This window comes from Lepidochelys olivacea (assembly GCF_965140295.1).
Source record: "Lepidochelys olivacea isolate rLepOli2 genome assembly, chromosome: 12".
Lineage (NCBI taxonomy): Eukaryota > Metazoa > Chordata > Testudines > Cheloniidae > Lepidochelys > Lepidochelys olivacea.
In genome coordinates this window covers 13463705-13479888 of record NC_140422.1, presented here as the reverse complement: position 1 = coordinate 13479888, position 16184 = coordinate 13463705, and the positions used below count along the sequence as shown (strand labels likewise).

The 16184-nt window shown below is 40.3% G+C and overlaps 1 protein-coding gene across 10 annotated transcripts in view; it reads left to right on the top strand.

Annotated features, from left to right (window-relative positions):
* CHD9 (chromodomain helicase DNA binding protein 9) overlaps positions 1-16184 on the top strand; it is a 185559-nt gene that overhangs the window by 118507 nt on the left and 50868 nt on the right. For all 10 annotated transcript variants that reach the window (XM_084645123.1, XM_084645126.1, XM_084645124.1 and 7 more), the window contains 7 exons: positions 1583-1778; positions 3308-3475; positions 4427-4606; positions 9021-9131; positions 10242-10438; positions 11608-11807; positions 12338-12497. In XM_084645123.1, the coding sequence (XP_084501249.1) occupies positions 1583-1778; positions 3308-3475; positions 4427-4606; positions 9021-9131; positions 10242-10438; positions 11608-11807; positions 12338-12497 (1212 nt within the window). The remainder of the gene's footprint in view (positions 1-1582; positions 1779-3307; positions 3476-4426; positions 4607-9020; positions 9132-10241; positions 10439-11607; positions 11808-12337; positions 12498-16184) is intronic.

Below are 16184 nucleotides of genomic sequence, written 5' to 3'. Positions count from 1 at the left end.
ACATGACAAAATGCATTACACCAGAAACATGGCTGACTGCCAGAATGCCTGTGGATTATCTGCTGTGCCATTTTATGGTTGGTCAGCAAGGGGGAAAAATGCTTGTGAAGCTTTCTACTGACAATTAAATACAAATTTTGCAGTTTACTCCGCTTATTTCTCTGCATGTGGTCTTTCTATGGTTTAAGGTGTGGGAGCAAAGCACATATATTTTGATATTACAGCAAGAGTACAAGAGTCTTTGTAATTATAAAAGTTAATAAAGGAGCAATAATTTAACTAGGTTTTTCATTTTGTCAGCTTTTCTTAAGGAAAACGTAGTTTCACTGGTGCCTCTTTAAAGACTTTGGGGGGGTTGACTTTATTCTTGTTCCAGTTTGCTTGGTCTTGAGAGCTTGATAGAACAAAATTATTAGTTTAGAATTTAATAGAAATTATTACATATTACAGTTAGGCTAATGTTCAACACTTTGCAAAAAAAAAAAATGCTAATCAAATAAAAACCGGGCTAAAATTTAAAGAGAGACTAATTTATTTTTAGAAGGAATACTTGTTCACAATGCAAATACTGGTTTCTCAAGTGACAGTTATCTAAACATTGCTTTATACTGATTACCCAATAATCCCGTATGTGATGAGACAATTTAGCATATTACAATACGATACCAAAGTATGTTATAATTTGCACTCATTTTGTGAGCCCTGTTAAAGACTTGAAATGTGGTAGACAGCTCCAGAGGGAGTGGGACTTTCGGAGTGGGGCCCCACTGCCTCCGATTGGGCAGCCAGAGGAAAATGGAAGCTAACTCCTTGTCCTCCCCTTCATTAATTTAAACTTCTGCCTGCGTCTTTTGGAGCCTCTTGTCCCATTTTGCTGCTCTACCCTCCGTCCCTGTAATTATAGCATAGGAGCTGTGTTTTTATGATGATCACACATGTTAATGTGTAGGGAGTTTTTCCTGTTGGGGCCAAATTGTCAGAGGCCTGATGGTATTTTTCACCCTCCTTGCAGCATCATGGAAGTACAGTTTAATTAAATAGACATAGGACTTAGAAATCAATATTAGTCATTTGTAGGAATGTTTAATTTGTCGCAACTTGCAGCCAATATCCAGTATGGATAAAGGCCAGATGGCCAGCTCCCACAAGTAAAAGAGACGTGAGATTTCATTGGTGGACCTCAGGCCTATGGGAGAAGGAAAGACCTGAAAGCTTTGCAGACCGAGATTTCACTTTTGATACCCTCTCTGGGAGTATGAGAGATGATTCAGAAGTGTGGGCTGAGTTATGGGTTATATGGTGGGAGCCCTGTAATCCCCTCATTGGATCCAATTAAATGTTTGGTACATGCAAGTCGGGACAGATAGCACACTTTCCCAGTGTTAAAGTAAGAAAGTTGCAGCTGGCCATATAAATCCATCCCTGTGTTTAGCTGCATTCACCTGTGTATCCAAATCAGTGCTGTTCATGAGAGGTAAATAGAAAGCAAAGATAACTTTTTTCCATTGTAGATAATAGATAGGTAACTGTGCTTTTGTAATACCTGTTTTTCTAAATAAGGGGTTTCTTTTGCACTTTCTAGGTACTTATATGAAAGAATTGATGGGAGAGTGAGAGGAAATCTGAGGCAAGCTGCTATTGATCGGTTTAGCAAACCAGACTCTGATCGGTTTGTGTTTCTTCTGTGTACCAGAGCTGGTGGATTAGGCATTAATTTGACTGCAGCTGATACATGTATAATTTTTGATTCTGACTGGAATCCTCAGAATGATCTCCAGGTAAATTCATTTGAGGTTATAACTGGAGCATAAAAACCACCATGCTGTATATTTCAGTAACAGTATAACAGAGCTTTTTTTTTACAATAGGATTACAGTATACAAACAGAAGATCAACTGTATTTGGCTGGACTGTCTCTTTGATAATCAGAGCTATATTTTTCCATCCCATTTTCTGTAATTGTCTTGAAATCCGAATACAAATGTAAATTTTGAAAGGCTTTCTTCTTTAACTTTTCCTGTTTCTCCCCAAAAATATTCAAAATAGACTTTCTTTATTCATTTAATAAAATTAGTTCTCTGCTTAAATCATAATAAATTTGCAGTATATAAAGTGCAATACAGGCAAACTATTAGTGAGATTATAAAACTCTGAAGGTTTTGAGGATATCACAGAACGCATTGGGGGACAGATTTTACTCTCTCATACATAATTAATTGAATAAATGTTAATGGAACTGCTCTGGATTTATAATAGTAGAACTAGAGAAGAATTTGGGCCTATGCTAAGTTTCAGTTATTTCTGTGATGCTCATAGTGTTAGAGAAGGAGTGGGAATGACTTTCAGAAACTATCCACACACAAAAATTGCAGTGGAAAGCCAGTGGCTGGTATTCATTATCAGTGCAGAAAAATTACTTAGTGTAAATAATAGAGAAAAGTTAATAATATATGCGAAGTGATGTTGAAGTGAAGAAGTAGATATAATCATGGAATTATAATTAGAGGTATCACATGTAAGAATCGGGGAGGGGGGGACGTGTCTCCTTAGTTACATCATGCTGTTTAGATTACAGCTGGGATTTGGCATACAGTTGTGGACACTCTGCTGCATATCATATAGAATAACTGAAGATTGCATCAAGAGGACTATTTAGTATACAAAAAGGGTTGTGGGAGTACACACAAGAGAAATTTGAACTAATAAAATACGTACAAGTTCAGAAAACTGAAGTTATCCATTAAGGACATAGGGGAAGAAAGAGATGACTCTTAATACAAGTAGATAAAAGAATAATGCAAAGATGGAGAGATTTTTCATCACTTATTAAAACTAGAAATAATTGATTAAAATTAAAACTAGAAACCTTCTGTTTAGATTAGCACAAAAATGTTTCAGTTGTAAGATCACCTAGAAAATGGACCGAATTTAAGGAAAAGGAAGTGGAATCAAAATCTCAGAAATCCTCAAATGACTTTTTGTCTAGCATCTGACTGGAGTGATGTGGAGAGATCAGTACTGTGAACAAATATATAGATAGGATTTAATTATGAGCTAAATAACATGATATCATGCAACTTAGACCACTTCACCTGCATTCTTCCTACTAATCAATCTTTTCAAGACTACTTTTAACTTTCCAGACCTCTTCTGTATTTGTACGACTTCCATTTAAAAACACTGATTTGTTTTCAAGTAGACTGTGTTCCTTTAAGATTACTTTATAACGCAGCAGGTTTCTTAGATGAAGGAATATATCTTGCTCCTAGGCAGAAACCTGATTTTATTTTTGTTTCCTCTTTCAAAGGCCCAAGCCCGTTGTCACAGGATTGGTCAGAACAAAGCAGTAAAGGTCTACAGATTGATAACTCGGAACTCATATGAGAGAGAGATGTTTGACAGAGCAAGTCTGAAATTGGGTCTGGATAAAGCTGTCTTACAGAGCATGAGTGGAAGAGAAAATAGTGTTGGTGGTGTATGTAGACTTTTTGTTTTTGGCCAGAATAACTACTATTTTTAAAGCTACTTTGTAATTGCAAGGAAACAGCTTAATTAATTTTAACTTTTTTCTTGGGCCTTTTTTTTTTTAATTGTGTGCATAGCTATGTGATGCTTTCTGATGAAGGCAAAGATGAACATTTGGAAATGTCTTCAAAAGCTTAGCCATAAATTTGCTTTGAACTCTTGCACAGACTACTTCCTCCATCTTTTCTTGTTAAACCACAGGGTAGATAATTGCCTTGGTGACGTATCTGAAAAAGTGAAATATTTTGCTTTCCACATTTTTTTTTTAAATGGTATAGGCTTTATTTATTTTATTATTTGTACAGATTATGCCAGACCATGAACCTAGAATCATTAAAGTATTATGCTTCACATTTCACAACATTCGTTACAAATTCTTCACAACAGTGAGACAGGATTCCTATCTCATTTCCTGTGCAGCTTTCTGTTTGTATGGAAGAAGGCAGGACTACATTAGCTCCACAATCAAACCTTGATATATCGTAGTTTGGTAAAGGAAGAGTTAATTGAGTTATACTGGTGATCATATACATCTTTAGATATTGATTAAACTAGGGCACAAAGCTATTTTTTCCCCGAGTCCCACATGAATCATGACATATAATAAAGCCTTGATTCATCAAGGTACTCAATAGGTGCCCAAATGTAGACGCAAAGGTACACGAAATATGCTATAATAATATTTATATAAATTTAATATAATTGTATTTATCACTTTATTGTTTTTATTGTTTAATTATAAAAAGGTAGATACTAAATCTACAAATCTGAAAGGTTAACTTAATTATAAAAATATTGGTCATGGAAGTAGGTAGAAAAAATACTGCACATATGCTTTTGTGAATTTTTCATCCATTTTTACAACAAATTAAAACAAAAACACCTTTAATTATTTGTACAGATCCAACAGCTTTCCAAAAAAGAAATAGAAGACCTGCTTCGAAGGGGTGCCTATGGTGCTATTATGGATGAAGAGGATGAGGGCTCTAAATTCTGTGAAGAAGACATAGACCAAATCTTGCAGCGCCGTACGAAAACTATCACAATTGAATCCGAAGGAAGGGGTTCAACGTTTGCCAAGGTACAGTAGCAGCAACTTGTTTTCCATTTGATCATGCTACTCTGCCTCTTATTTAAGAAAATTCTTATTGTTGCTTAGATTCAGAATGTGAGATTTGTAGAACTTTGTGTCAGCAAAGAATTTCATGGGACTGTTTGTTTTTAAATATGAGGCCCACGGTGCATCTGTTCTTTTGCATGCGCACACTTCTGTCTACTTTACCTTTTGTGTATGTACTCGAGAGATTTTGCATACTGATGTCACTAGAGAGAGACCTATATAGACGTGTGCACATGGAAAAATCTCTGATTGGCATGGCATACATTGAGTAAATTGCATACTCAAAAGTATGGACCACGTGCTGGGAAAACAATAGCTGTGTACTTCTGGTGTTTATTTTTGTTATGTTTTTTTTTTAAAAGCAACGACTACTAATATATTTTTGATATAGAGGACGTACAGTTACTGAGAATACTTTTGCTTTGCTTTATTCATACACTAGCACATAAACTAAGACAGTCATTGCAGGTGTAAAGCACATACGAGCAAATAAGTGTTGAATGGGATTAAAGAATAACTCAGGTTTATACTGGAAATGCAGAGGCATCTCTTTATCCATATTGTTTTCTTGTTAGGTGTTTGAAAAGCAAAGCAAGGATGGTTGTATAGGAGAGGAAATGAAGATCTTTAAAATGTAAGAAAAAGAAACTGAGGGTGTGGGACAAGGATAGAATTGAGGAAAATAATTCCATACTAATTTCTTACTGGTGCTAGAGACAGCATTTACATTTAAGACAGAAAATAGAATATACTCTATGCTGGTTATTGGCAAGGGCCATGTTTGAGCTATTTTATGGCTACTTCTAATTGTATTCATCTAAATCTCTTTGTTTAAAATGCTTCCCTTGAAAATAATTTTAAAGCATTTTTTGATTTCAAGAATGAATACAAACAATGTGAATTATGGGGAGTTATAAACTTTCTCAAATTGGTTAGGCCATTGACATATAACATTCACTATAGCAGACAGAAGTGGCAGAAATAAAAAGAACGAAAAAGGTTGAGGGGGACAGAAGAACTTAGCTTTCTATGGATCTCAGAATATGCATGCAGTTATATTGATTGAGGATCCATTTAAACTTATTGATTGTGGAGTTAGGTTTCTCTTGTGAAACCTATCTTAGGAAAGAAGAATCAGGAAGCTTAATGCTATCATCTCTTCTTTATGAGAACAACCAAAAAGTATTTTTATACATAATTTACCTTTTCTTCCCATGCCAGTGTTATTTGCATGTCTTTCTTTGGCATTAAACTGCCCCCAAATCCCTAATTTAAATTACCAGGGGCTGGAAATCAGAACATTCCCTTAATGTATTCTACTTAAATGAAACCTGAATGGCCATGTCTACACTTAATGGAGATGGACACTGCTGCGATCCATGCAGCAGCGGTCAATTTAGTGGGGTTAGTGAAGACCCCATAAATTGACGACAGAGTGCTCTCTGGTCGACTCCGGTACTCCACAGGAACGAGAAGATTAAGGCAAGTCAACAGGAGAGCGTCTCCCGTTGATGCAGCACGGTGTAGATACCGCATTAAGTTGACCTAAGCTACATCAACTCCAGCTACATTATTCATGTAGCTGGAGTAGCGTACCTTAGGTTGACTTACCCCGGTAGTGTAGACAAGGTCTGTGTAAGATGAAATCCCTAAGTGGTGATGTGGCCTCTTCAGAGAGTCCTTTTCTCCGTTATGCTAAATTAGTCATAGGAATTAAAAGCAGCAAGGATGACTTCCTGGGGTCATCTAGTCCTTCCTCCCTGTCAGTGCTGAGTAGTTCCTTATGTTAAAATTTGTAGAGCTCTGTCTTTCCTGCTTTAAAAGTTCTGAGGGAAATACACTTATGAAAATTCCACTCCAGGTCTCCTCTGAAGATTCAGATGATATATTGAGGGATGATTGTGGAGTCATAGCCATGTAGTCTTTTTACAAAATTGACAGGTTACAAACACTACTGAGTCATTCACTTTACATAAAAATATAAATATTTAGGTCCTGATTCTGCAGTGGGCTCCATTCAGGTGAAACCCTTTGCCCAAGTGGAGCTATATGTAAAATCAGGGCCTTTGTTGGGTTTAGCATACATGTTCAGAATTCCTTGTATCCTGCCTATAATTGTTCCTTTGCTATAATATGCATACCAGTGAGACCTTGCTGTATGTCTTGTTTATCCTAAGTTACATGGTATGTAGAATAAATAAACATTTTAGAAAGTCCATCCAACTTTTTTTTTTTTTAAACACTAGTCTGCCTCTCATCTGAAACATTTCAAATGACCACACCGCACTTTTAAGTTTTCTGGGCTTGCCGAAGGAAGGTAGCAGTGTTTTATGGGTTGGGCGGGGGGGGAGAGGAGGTCAGAAACTGCTGCAAAAGGGAATGTAAGGGGCGGAAGGCTTTAAAGGTGCATTATGTAATGGCACATTACAGTTTTGATGTGTTAGTTAGAGTGGCCTATTCTCTGTGTTGTTGCCTTGAGATCTCTTTGGCAGTCACATGGAGATCTATATATCGTATATACTTGTTCAAAAGCCGAATTTTTTTAGTAAAAAAGGGAAGCATCAGAGAAAGGGGTTGGCTTATGAATGGGTATAGAGAGGGGGAGAGGTGGGGCACAGCCCCTCCCCCCAACAGAGGGGGCAAGGAGAGGCAGCAGAGCCAGAAGGGAAGAGGCGGGTCCAGAGTCTCTCCGCTTCTGGCTACGCTGCTCTCCCCCCAGCCTCAGAAGCAGCTGCAGCTCTGAGGCTGGCAGGCTGTGGCCACGCCGCCCGGCCCGGCCTCCCAGAGCAGGCTGTGGCCCAGTGGCTTAGCTAGCGGGGCAGCGGTCGCTCCCCCACTGAGCACAAGTGGCACCTTGTCAATTTCTTGGCATCTTGTAAATTTTCCCGTGTTGAGGGAACAGGGGGAGCGATTCAGAAAAAAGGTGCCACCCGCTACGGCGCTTTTACGCACCCGGCAGCGCTCCAGGTCTTCGGCGGCGGGACCTTCAGTGCCGCCAAAGACACCCAGAGCGAGTGAGGGCTGGCCGCCGGAGTGCCGCTGGGTGAGTAAAAGCGCCGCAGCGGGTGGCACTTCTTTTTTTCTTTTTTTTTTTTTTTGCATCGCTCCCCCTGTTCCCTCCACCTGGCTACACGGGTGTGGCCGCGCCGCCCGGCCCCCCAGAGCAGGCTGAGGTCGCCCGGCCCGGCCCAATGGAACATGCTGCGGCTGCGCTGCCCAGCCTGCCAGAGCAGCTCCAGCCAGGCCAGAGACGTCCTCCCCTGGCCCTCCCCAGATAAGGTGGGAAGGGGTGGGATAGGGAGAGTGCAGGAGCCCCGGGCTAGGGGTGGTGTCATGTGGGGGGTGGTCACAGGGGTTACTCCCTAATCCCCAGCTTCTCCCCCACCCCTGCAAATTTCCCCACCAGTTGCTGTCCTGGCCCATCAGGGTAAGCAGTTGGCATGCTGGGACACTTCGTGTACTTAGGTTTTCCTCCGTGTCTGCGGAGGGCTCGAGGTAAACAAACTGTCTCTGCCAGTCAGCAGTTTATTCTGATGGCCCGGGAGCCAAAGTTTGCTGACCCCTGAATTATAGGGTTGGCTTATGAATGGGTCATAAACATTTTCCATTTTTACTTATCCATCTCGGGGGTGTTGGCTTATAAACGAACTGGCTTATGATCGAGTATATATGGTAATTTTTACCAAACATCATTCTTAATTAGACACCTGATTGTAGGACAGGTCTGGATTCAAATTATCTTTGTGAGATTTCTTTTCAAAATGAAAGGTCCTGCTCTTGTTTTCTTTCCTCTGATCTTATGGCATGTTTTTGGTCAAGGATATACTGCAGTTGATTATTTAGATACTTTCCTTTTTGTAATGTCTTTTAGAGGATGCTGTCCATCACTTTTCTGTGCATGGGAATATTTTTGCTGCTGCTGTTCTGCCAGTATTATGTATTTAGTTAAATGTTCTGATCCCTTTAAGGAACTGGGAGTATCTTCTAAATAGAGAAACCCTTCTAACTCTGCAAGCTCAGAGTTGGCATGTACATGTTTTAGCAAAGTTTTTAGAGCATGAATCAATAATAATCCTGAAATATTTTTCTCAGTAGTTTATATCTTGTCCACCATCCAGCTTTTGGCAGTCAGGATGTACTCTCTTAGTGCTTTTTGTCAGTACCAAATTGATGGAGGCTACAATGTTTTTTTAGCATCTCCTTTCTTAGCTGCTGCCTTAATTTTCTGTGAATTTATGGACTTAGAAGCATTTTTGATGCACACAGTGAACATGAGGGGCTTAGTATTTAAAAAGAATAATTTGGTGTATATTTAACATAGTCATTCTGTATTACAGTTTTATGCCATTAATGAATATGATGATGTTTATTGCAGGCTAGTTTTGTTGCATCTGGAAATAGAACTGATATTTCATTAGATGATCCTAACTTCTGGCAGAAATGGGCCAAAAAAGCAGAAATAGATATAGATGCCATCAGTGGTAGAGTAAGTATTTTTTGTGTGTGAATATTTTCATTTGTGTACATTCTTTTTAATGGTCCTTTTTGTCTTTCTCATAATCATGTTGCTCATGTGAGTTGAATATTCTCAATAGAGATTGAACTATCAAGTTACCACCTTTGCAAATTAATATTAAAACCTTTGGCCTTTAAGGATAGCAGTGTTGGATTTATGAAACTTTTTCAACCAAAACTAATCATCACACTTGTTATTTTAAATTGACTTCTTTGGTTAGTCGGTGCATTAATAGGCAGGTTCAGGGCTTTTCTAATGTAAATCTGGTTCCCAAATGACCCAGGAGACCATTTTAGCACCTAAGAATGGCTGGAACACAAGAGCCAGTCTGACTGCTTGATTTCCATTGGTCACAACCCCTACCATAGGCGCTTCGAAAGAGTGTGAGAGAGAGCCACAATGTCAGTTCTTCTTCAAGTGCTTGCTCATGTCGATTCCATTTTAGTTGTGCACGCGCCCATGTGCACAGTTGTCGGAGATTTTTGCCTTAGTGGTATCCATAGGGCCAGCTGTGGCGCCCCCTGGAGTGGCGCTCCCATGCGGCGGTATATCAGGCGCCGCCAGCCTTTCCCCCTCTCAGTTCCTTCTTGCCAGCAACTCCAACAGAGGGGTAGGAGGATGGGACATGGAATTGACATGAGCAAGCACTCGAAATAAAAACGGTTACCTACCTTTCATAACTGTTCTTCAAGATGTGTTGCTCATGGCCACGCCACCCCTGTGTTGAAGGAATCACTAGGTTGTCAGTTTTAAAATGGCTTTATGTCTCCTTTGCATTGCCAAGAGCATAGGGAAGAAACTGGTCCCCAATATCTATGGCAGTATTCAGTACAAACAAAATAAAATGTTACATCTAGTTTGTAATGTACATCTAATGTATTGGTCTCATTGAAGGAGTAAAGAATGAAGAATGTCTGTTTTGTTGCATAAGAATTCTATAATTGGTTTACAGCTAGGAATTTCTTTGATGTTTGTGTAAATGTGAAATTTAAATAGAAATTGCCCTCTCAAAATTATGTCAGGTACTTTTAGAAAATGTTACCAACTATGTCTTAAATAATATTTGTTAAAATTTTACAGAACAGCCTGGTTATTGATACCCCAAGAATTAGGAAGCAAACAAGACCCTTTAGTGCCACAAAAGATGAGCTGGCTGAGTTATCAGAAGCAGAGAGTGAAGGGGATGATAAACCAAAACTCCGCAGGCCTTGTGACCGCTCTAGTGGATATGGAAGAACAGAGTGCTTTCGGGTGGAGAAAAACTTATTAGTCTATGGGTAAAATATACTCTATTTTGTTAAAGTGAAACTCACAACATAGTGTTGATTTCTAAATATACTAAATCTTATTTATGGAATATACTTTTTGTTTTATTAACAAGAATGAATTACAGATCTTAAGATGTAAAATGGTTATGTGCGTTTTAAATATTGCCAACTGTTGAGACTTATAAACTAGTAAAGTATGAGATACACTGGCAGCATAACTCCTTTCCTTTTTCTTCAGTATTTTAAGTCATTCTTCTAATATACTCTTAATGTACTTCTGTATTTGTAATTCTCATCCTCCCCGACTCTTAAGAGGAGTGCTCTCAGGAGCTCAGATGAACTGCAGCTCACCAATAACACTGTCAAACTATCTATCAATTTTTAAATCAGAGTTGTATGCATGAGACACGTTGGGGAAATCTGTTTGGGATGGGAATTTTGTTCTGTACCCTATATAAGTCTTTTCTCTTCTGAAAAGTTTAATAGAAAGAGTGAGGTTTTTCCTTTTTAATCAAAATGTGAGAAATTTGTTAATCCATGGATTATACATAAATTTTAAGTGTTCACTGGAAAGAACTATGCAGAGTTAGAAATTGCGTAATATAATGCACATACAGTATGTGTTCATTTTAAAATCAGTCTGGAAAAATAGAACACAATTTTCAGAAAGAGATACCTAAAGTTAGGCTTATAAATCCATAATTAGGTGCGTAAGCAACCTGATTTTGAAATATACTAAGCACCCTGCAGTTCCAGCTGGTTTGAATAGGAACTTGCAGATTCTCAGCACTTTTGAAAATCAAGCCTATTATTTATGAGCCTAACATTTGGGAACAAAAACCTTGGTCGTAGTTCACATAAAGAGAGAGACAGTGTGTGTACATTTAGCAGTGCTGTAATAACGATTTTTGAAAAACCTAAACCAATAATCCATATTTGAGATACACATTCTTCAGATTTTCATTTGAAACGGTTATTTTGATGTTTACAACATCATGGTATCTGAAGCCTGAGTGATTCACAGTCCTTTGGACTCTAGGAGCTTAAGCTTCCGAAGACACCAAAAAAGTGAAAACCACAAAATCTTAAGAAGTTGTTCCTTTTGCAATAATACTCACATACAGATTGCCTGAGTATTGTATTTTAAAAATTCTGCTGGGTGTGTCACTTTGGATCAGGTGGGGTCGTTGGAGAGAGATTTTGTCACACGGTCGCTTCAAGAGGCAACTAAATGAACAGGACGTGGAGATAATTTGCCGAGCACTCTTAGCATATTGCCTTGTTCACTACAGAGGAGATGAAAAGATAAAAAGTTTTATATGGGATCTCATCACCCCAACAGAGGATGGGCAAACACGAGAGCTGCAGAATCACCTAGGTAAGGAACTAAGTGTTTCTGTAATTAGACAACTTTTTGTATGTAATTTTGTGATAAAGAAATCAACATTTTCTAAGTATGTGAAAAAAACAGCTAAAATTTTTGTTTAAAGAATAATTAAATAACTAAAGTAAATGGATTTTGCTGAGGTTATCTCAAAAGGTTGATTGGAAAAGCAAATTCTCCTTTTTCCCATTCTTTGCTATTGCTGGCTTTCCACTATGGGTTGGTATGCTGTATGTAAAGTAGACTTTCCCAGTTCATTGCTCACTGAAACCTAGTTCACTGTGTGCTAACAGTGACAACAAGCAATCTCTCCTTTATCTTTCTGTCCTAATGATGAAATACACCTCTTAGAGATTCCCTTTCTGACAGGCCAAGGACCTATAATGAGCCTGGTATCCCATATGGCATTTGAGGTCACCACCAGAGTTTACGTCTCTTTTAGAATATATTAATTTAAAAAACACTACAAAGCATCTGCCAGTTGTACATTACTGTCCATTGCTTTGTATTTTCATTTTGTGTAGGTTTGTCAGCACCTGTGCCGAGGGGTAGAAAAGGAAAGAAAGTGAAGACTCAGGCTAGCACTTTTGATATACATAAAGCAGAATGGCTTCGAAAATATAATCCGGAACATCTACTGCAAGATGAAGGATATAAAAAACACATAAAGCATCACTGCAATAAGTAAGTACTAGTATAAATGTGTGAATGTATTTTTTCAGTTTGTATAAAGGATTATTTTTTCTTTTAGCTCTTCATTGTTATACTCTTAAAAGATTAAAAAGTATATCTTAAAGAACAAAAAGGGGCGGAGGGGCAATCGTTTTTCCCCACCGATGATTTTCCGAAGCAGAAAGTAACATAGCTCTAGTAGTAGTAGTAACCTTTATGGCATTTTATTGTACATTTCCAAAGCATCTTACAAATATTGTTTGTTTCCTTTCTTCTTTGCCAACTTATCATTCTGTGAACAGAGATCTGGGAAGTCTGCTACTTCTGTAGAACCACAGAATTCACAATTGTGGGTGTTGTGCAGAAGGAGGTATTAGTAGCACCTGCTTGTGGGGCAGGCTCATGGAGGGTGGGCCACACATCTCTGGGTGATGGTGTGGCACCTGCTGGTCTTTGTTGGCCCTTTCTTATTCAGAATGCACCTATTGGTCGGTGCCAAACATCCAACAAGCATGTTGGGTTTGGGTGGCTTGGAGCTGCCCATAAAAAGCAGGAAGGAGTAGAAGCAGCTCTCTGTCTATCCCCTTGCTGCAAAATCTCAGCTTCCAAAATGTTACCATCAGTTTCCTGTGTTTCTGTCAGTCTGGGGATTTGTGTTGTTGGGTTAAACTATATGTTGAGGTTACAAGCATTAGAAGATACAGATAGGTTTCAGTTTTAAAACGGTTGCAAGGCATCTGGACTTTAGAGGTTATTATGGGTTTGATTTAACTCAGTAAATAAATAGCTAGGCTCAATCAATTTTATTAATCAAAGATTATTAGTCAAAGATTAAAACAGTGTAATACAGAAAGAAGAATACATTACCAGCAATCTGGGATGCAGTAGTGTAGTTTGTAAGCTCTCTCAAAATCTGAGCTTCACTCTTGCTCTCTTTATACTACAGTTGAGGGTTTCATCATTTCTTTGCATTACTTCTCATCTACTGTTTTTGACATGTTTTGAAAGTCTTGCACAGACCCTGCACTAAACAGGGCAAAGTTTGTAACTAGTTTATTACCTTGTTTTGATCATAGTATTCCAGAAATCAGCAAAACTTTAGAGACAGCCTTCACCACTTACAGCTTGGAACAGAGGGCATGTTAGCTAAGCATCAACAAAATTGTTCATCTGGTTCTTTTCTGGAATGACTCTCTAGCTAACACAGAGATCACAATTCTTCACATCTCATCTTGTTTAAACAGTTTAATATAAGTAAAAAGCACTTTGGGGAAAGCGGAACATGAATAAAATTCATAGTTCTACAAAAACACTAAATCTTACAGACATTTTCTTATTTGGCTCCATATGTATGCTCCTGTCTGCAGTAGCCAAGCATAGCAGAATGCCTAAAGGATTTTGGTTTGAGAGTATGTCTCAAGCCTTCTTGTATTCTCCTTCTGTCTACAGAGCAACACAGTTGTGCAAAGCCGCAAAGGTTATAGCATGTAACTTTAGAGTAATGTTAGTGTAATAGAACTCAGCATGAATGAATATAAAGCAATGTAAAAGTAAGGTATTATACTTATTTATTAGGGCTGTTGATTAATCACAGTTAACTCATGCAATTGACTCAAAAAAATGAATCGCAATTACAAAAATTAATCACGATTACTTGCAGTTTTAATCGCACTGTTAAACAATAGAATACCAATTGAAATTTATTAAATATTTTGGATATTTTTCTACATTTTCAAATATACTGATTCTTCTTTGAGTGCTTGCTCATGTCGATTCCATTCTAGGTGTGTGCACGCCCATGTGCATGGCCCTCGGAGATTTTTGCCTTAGTGGTACCCACAGGGCCGGCTGTAGCGCCCTCTAGTGTGCTGCGCCTATGCTGCGGTATATTAAGTGCTGCCGGCCCACACCCTCTCATTTCCTTTTTACCTCCCGTGGTGGTCAGTCGGAGCACCTCTCTTGTTTGTCAAGAGCTAGCAGTTTTCTTCCATGGGCCTTCGGGTCTTTGTTTAATTGTAGTTAGTGTTAAGTAGCTGTTAAGTAGCATAGTTAGCTGTTAGCGAAGGTTCTGTCTGGGACTTCGCCCCAAATGGGGCATGCTCCGAGCTCCTGGGTTTGAGCCCTGCTTGGTCTGTAGCAGGCCTATACCTGTGAGTGACCCCCATGACAGCTGCCTTAAGTGCTTGGGGGAATCACACATTAAGGAGCGTTGTCGGATCTGAAAGAACTTTCGGCCTCGCACCCAGAAGGAGAGGGACATTTGCCTCAGAGCCCTCCTGATGGAGTCCGCTCTCCGCCTGACACTTCCGAGCCCTCAGCACAGGCCGCACCGAGTACTTTGGCCTCCGCGCCAGCGTATGGCTCCTTTCAGCACTGTTTGCCAGTATCGAAGAAGCAGAAGAAGAAGCACTCGCAAGCGCAGAGCAAGAAGGCCCAAGGGTCATCGGGTAGAGGGACCAGGCCTGTTTGCCAGCCTTCTCCAGAGCAGCGCGAGCATGCCTCTGTGGCTGGGGCTCTTGGCCCTCTTAAAAGTCCATCACTGACTCTGGTAAGCAGTATGGGACCACCACCCTGCCTGCACCTTCGTCATCCCAGGCCTGGGAGCAGAGAGAGCACAGGTCTCCACCTGCTCCTGTGACATTTCCGGTGCCACAGGACCAGACTACGGCTCCCTGAGAAGGCAAGCCAGTCATTAAGACCCCTCCAGGGCCGGGGGATCACCGGATAAGCAATCCCGTGGCAGGTCACCCACCTTGAAACGGGCAGAGAAAAAATATTTTGTGCCGGCCAAGGGTTTTGAGTACCTTTATACTCACCCACTTCTGGGCTCGCTGGTTGTGTTTGCGGCCAGCGAAAAGCACAAGCAGGTCCCCACTGCCTCTACTTTCAAGAATAAAGAAGCCAAAAAACTTGATGTATTTGGCAGAAAAAATTATTCAGTGGCCAGCCTACAATTATGAGTGGCGAACCATCAGGCCCTGCTATGCTGGTACAATTTTAACTTATGGGAGAGTCTTCAGAAGTTCCAGGACTCCCTTCCTTAGGGTCAGTAATTTGGTACGCTGGTGGAGGAAAGGACCACAGCAGTCAGATGCTCCCTGCAAATGACATGGGATGCGGCGGAATTGGCAGGGAGAGTGGTTATGCGACGCAACTCCTGGCTCCAAACGGCGGTCCTGTCCCAGGAGATGCAGGCCTCTATTCAGCACCTCTCTTTGACAGAGTTGGGCTCTTCTCTGATCAAACGGACACCAGGCTCCACAGGCTACCCTTCGCTTGTTGGGTATGCACTCACTGTAGTCTGCCAGAAAGCCATTCCAACCTCCGCCACCGTTGAGGCCTTGGCAAGGCCAGCAGGGATCTACAAGGAGAAGGGACACCGGGTTTAGCCGCCGTCGTCCCTCCTCCTCTTGATTTCCAGCCCAACCTGGACCCACTAAGCACCCAGGGCACCAAAAGCAATCGTTTTGAGGGTGTGCCCCAGTCAGCCAGCCAGATCCTGCCTGTCCTTTCCTCAACCCCTTTCACCCTACTGCTCGGCTAGGTCGTGAGTTACCTTGGACCGCTAGGTCCTGGACCTAGCATATCGGGGCTACAACCTGCAGTTTGTGGATACCCCTCCTTCCCGTCCCTTCTTTCCTGTCCCTCTTCCAGGACCCCTCTCATGAGCAACTCCTGGTTCAGGAGGTCCACAAGCTC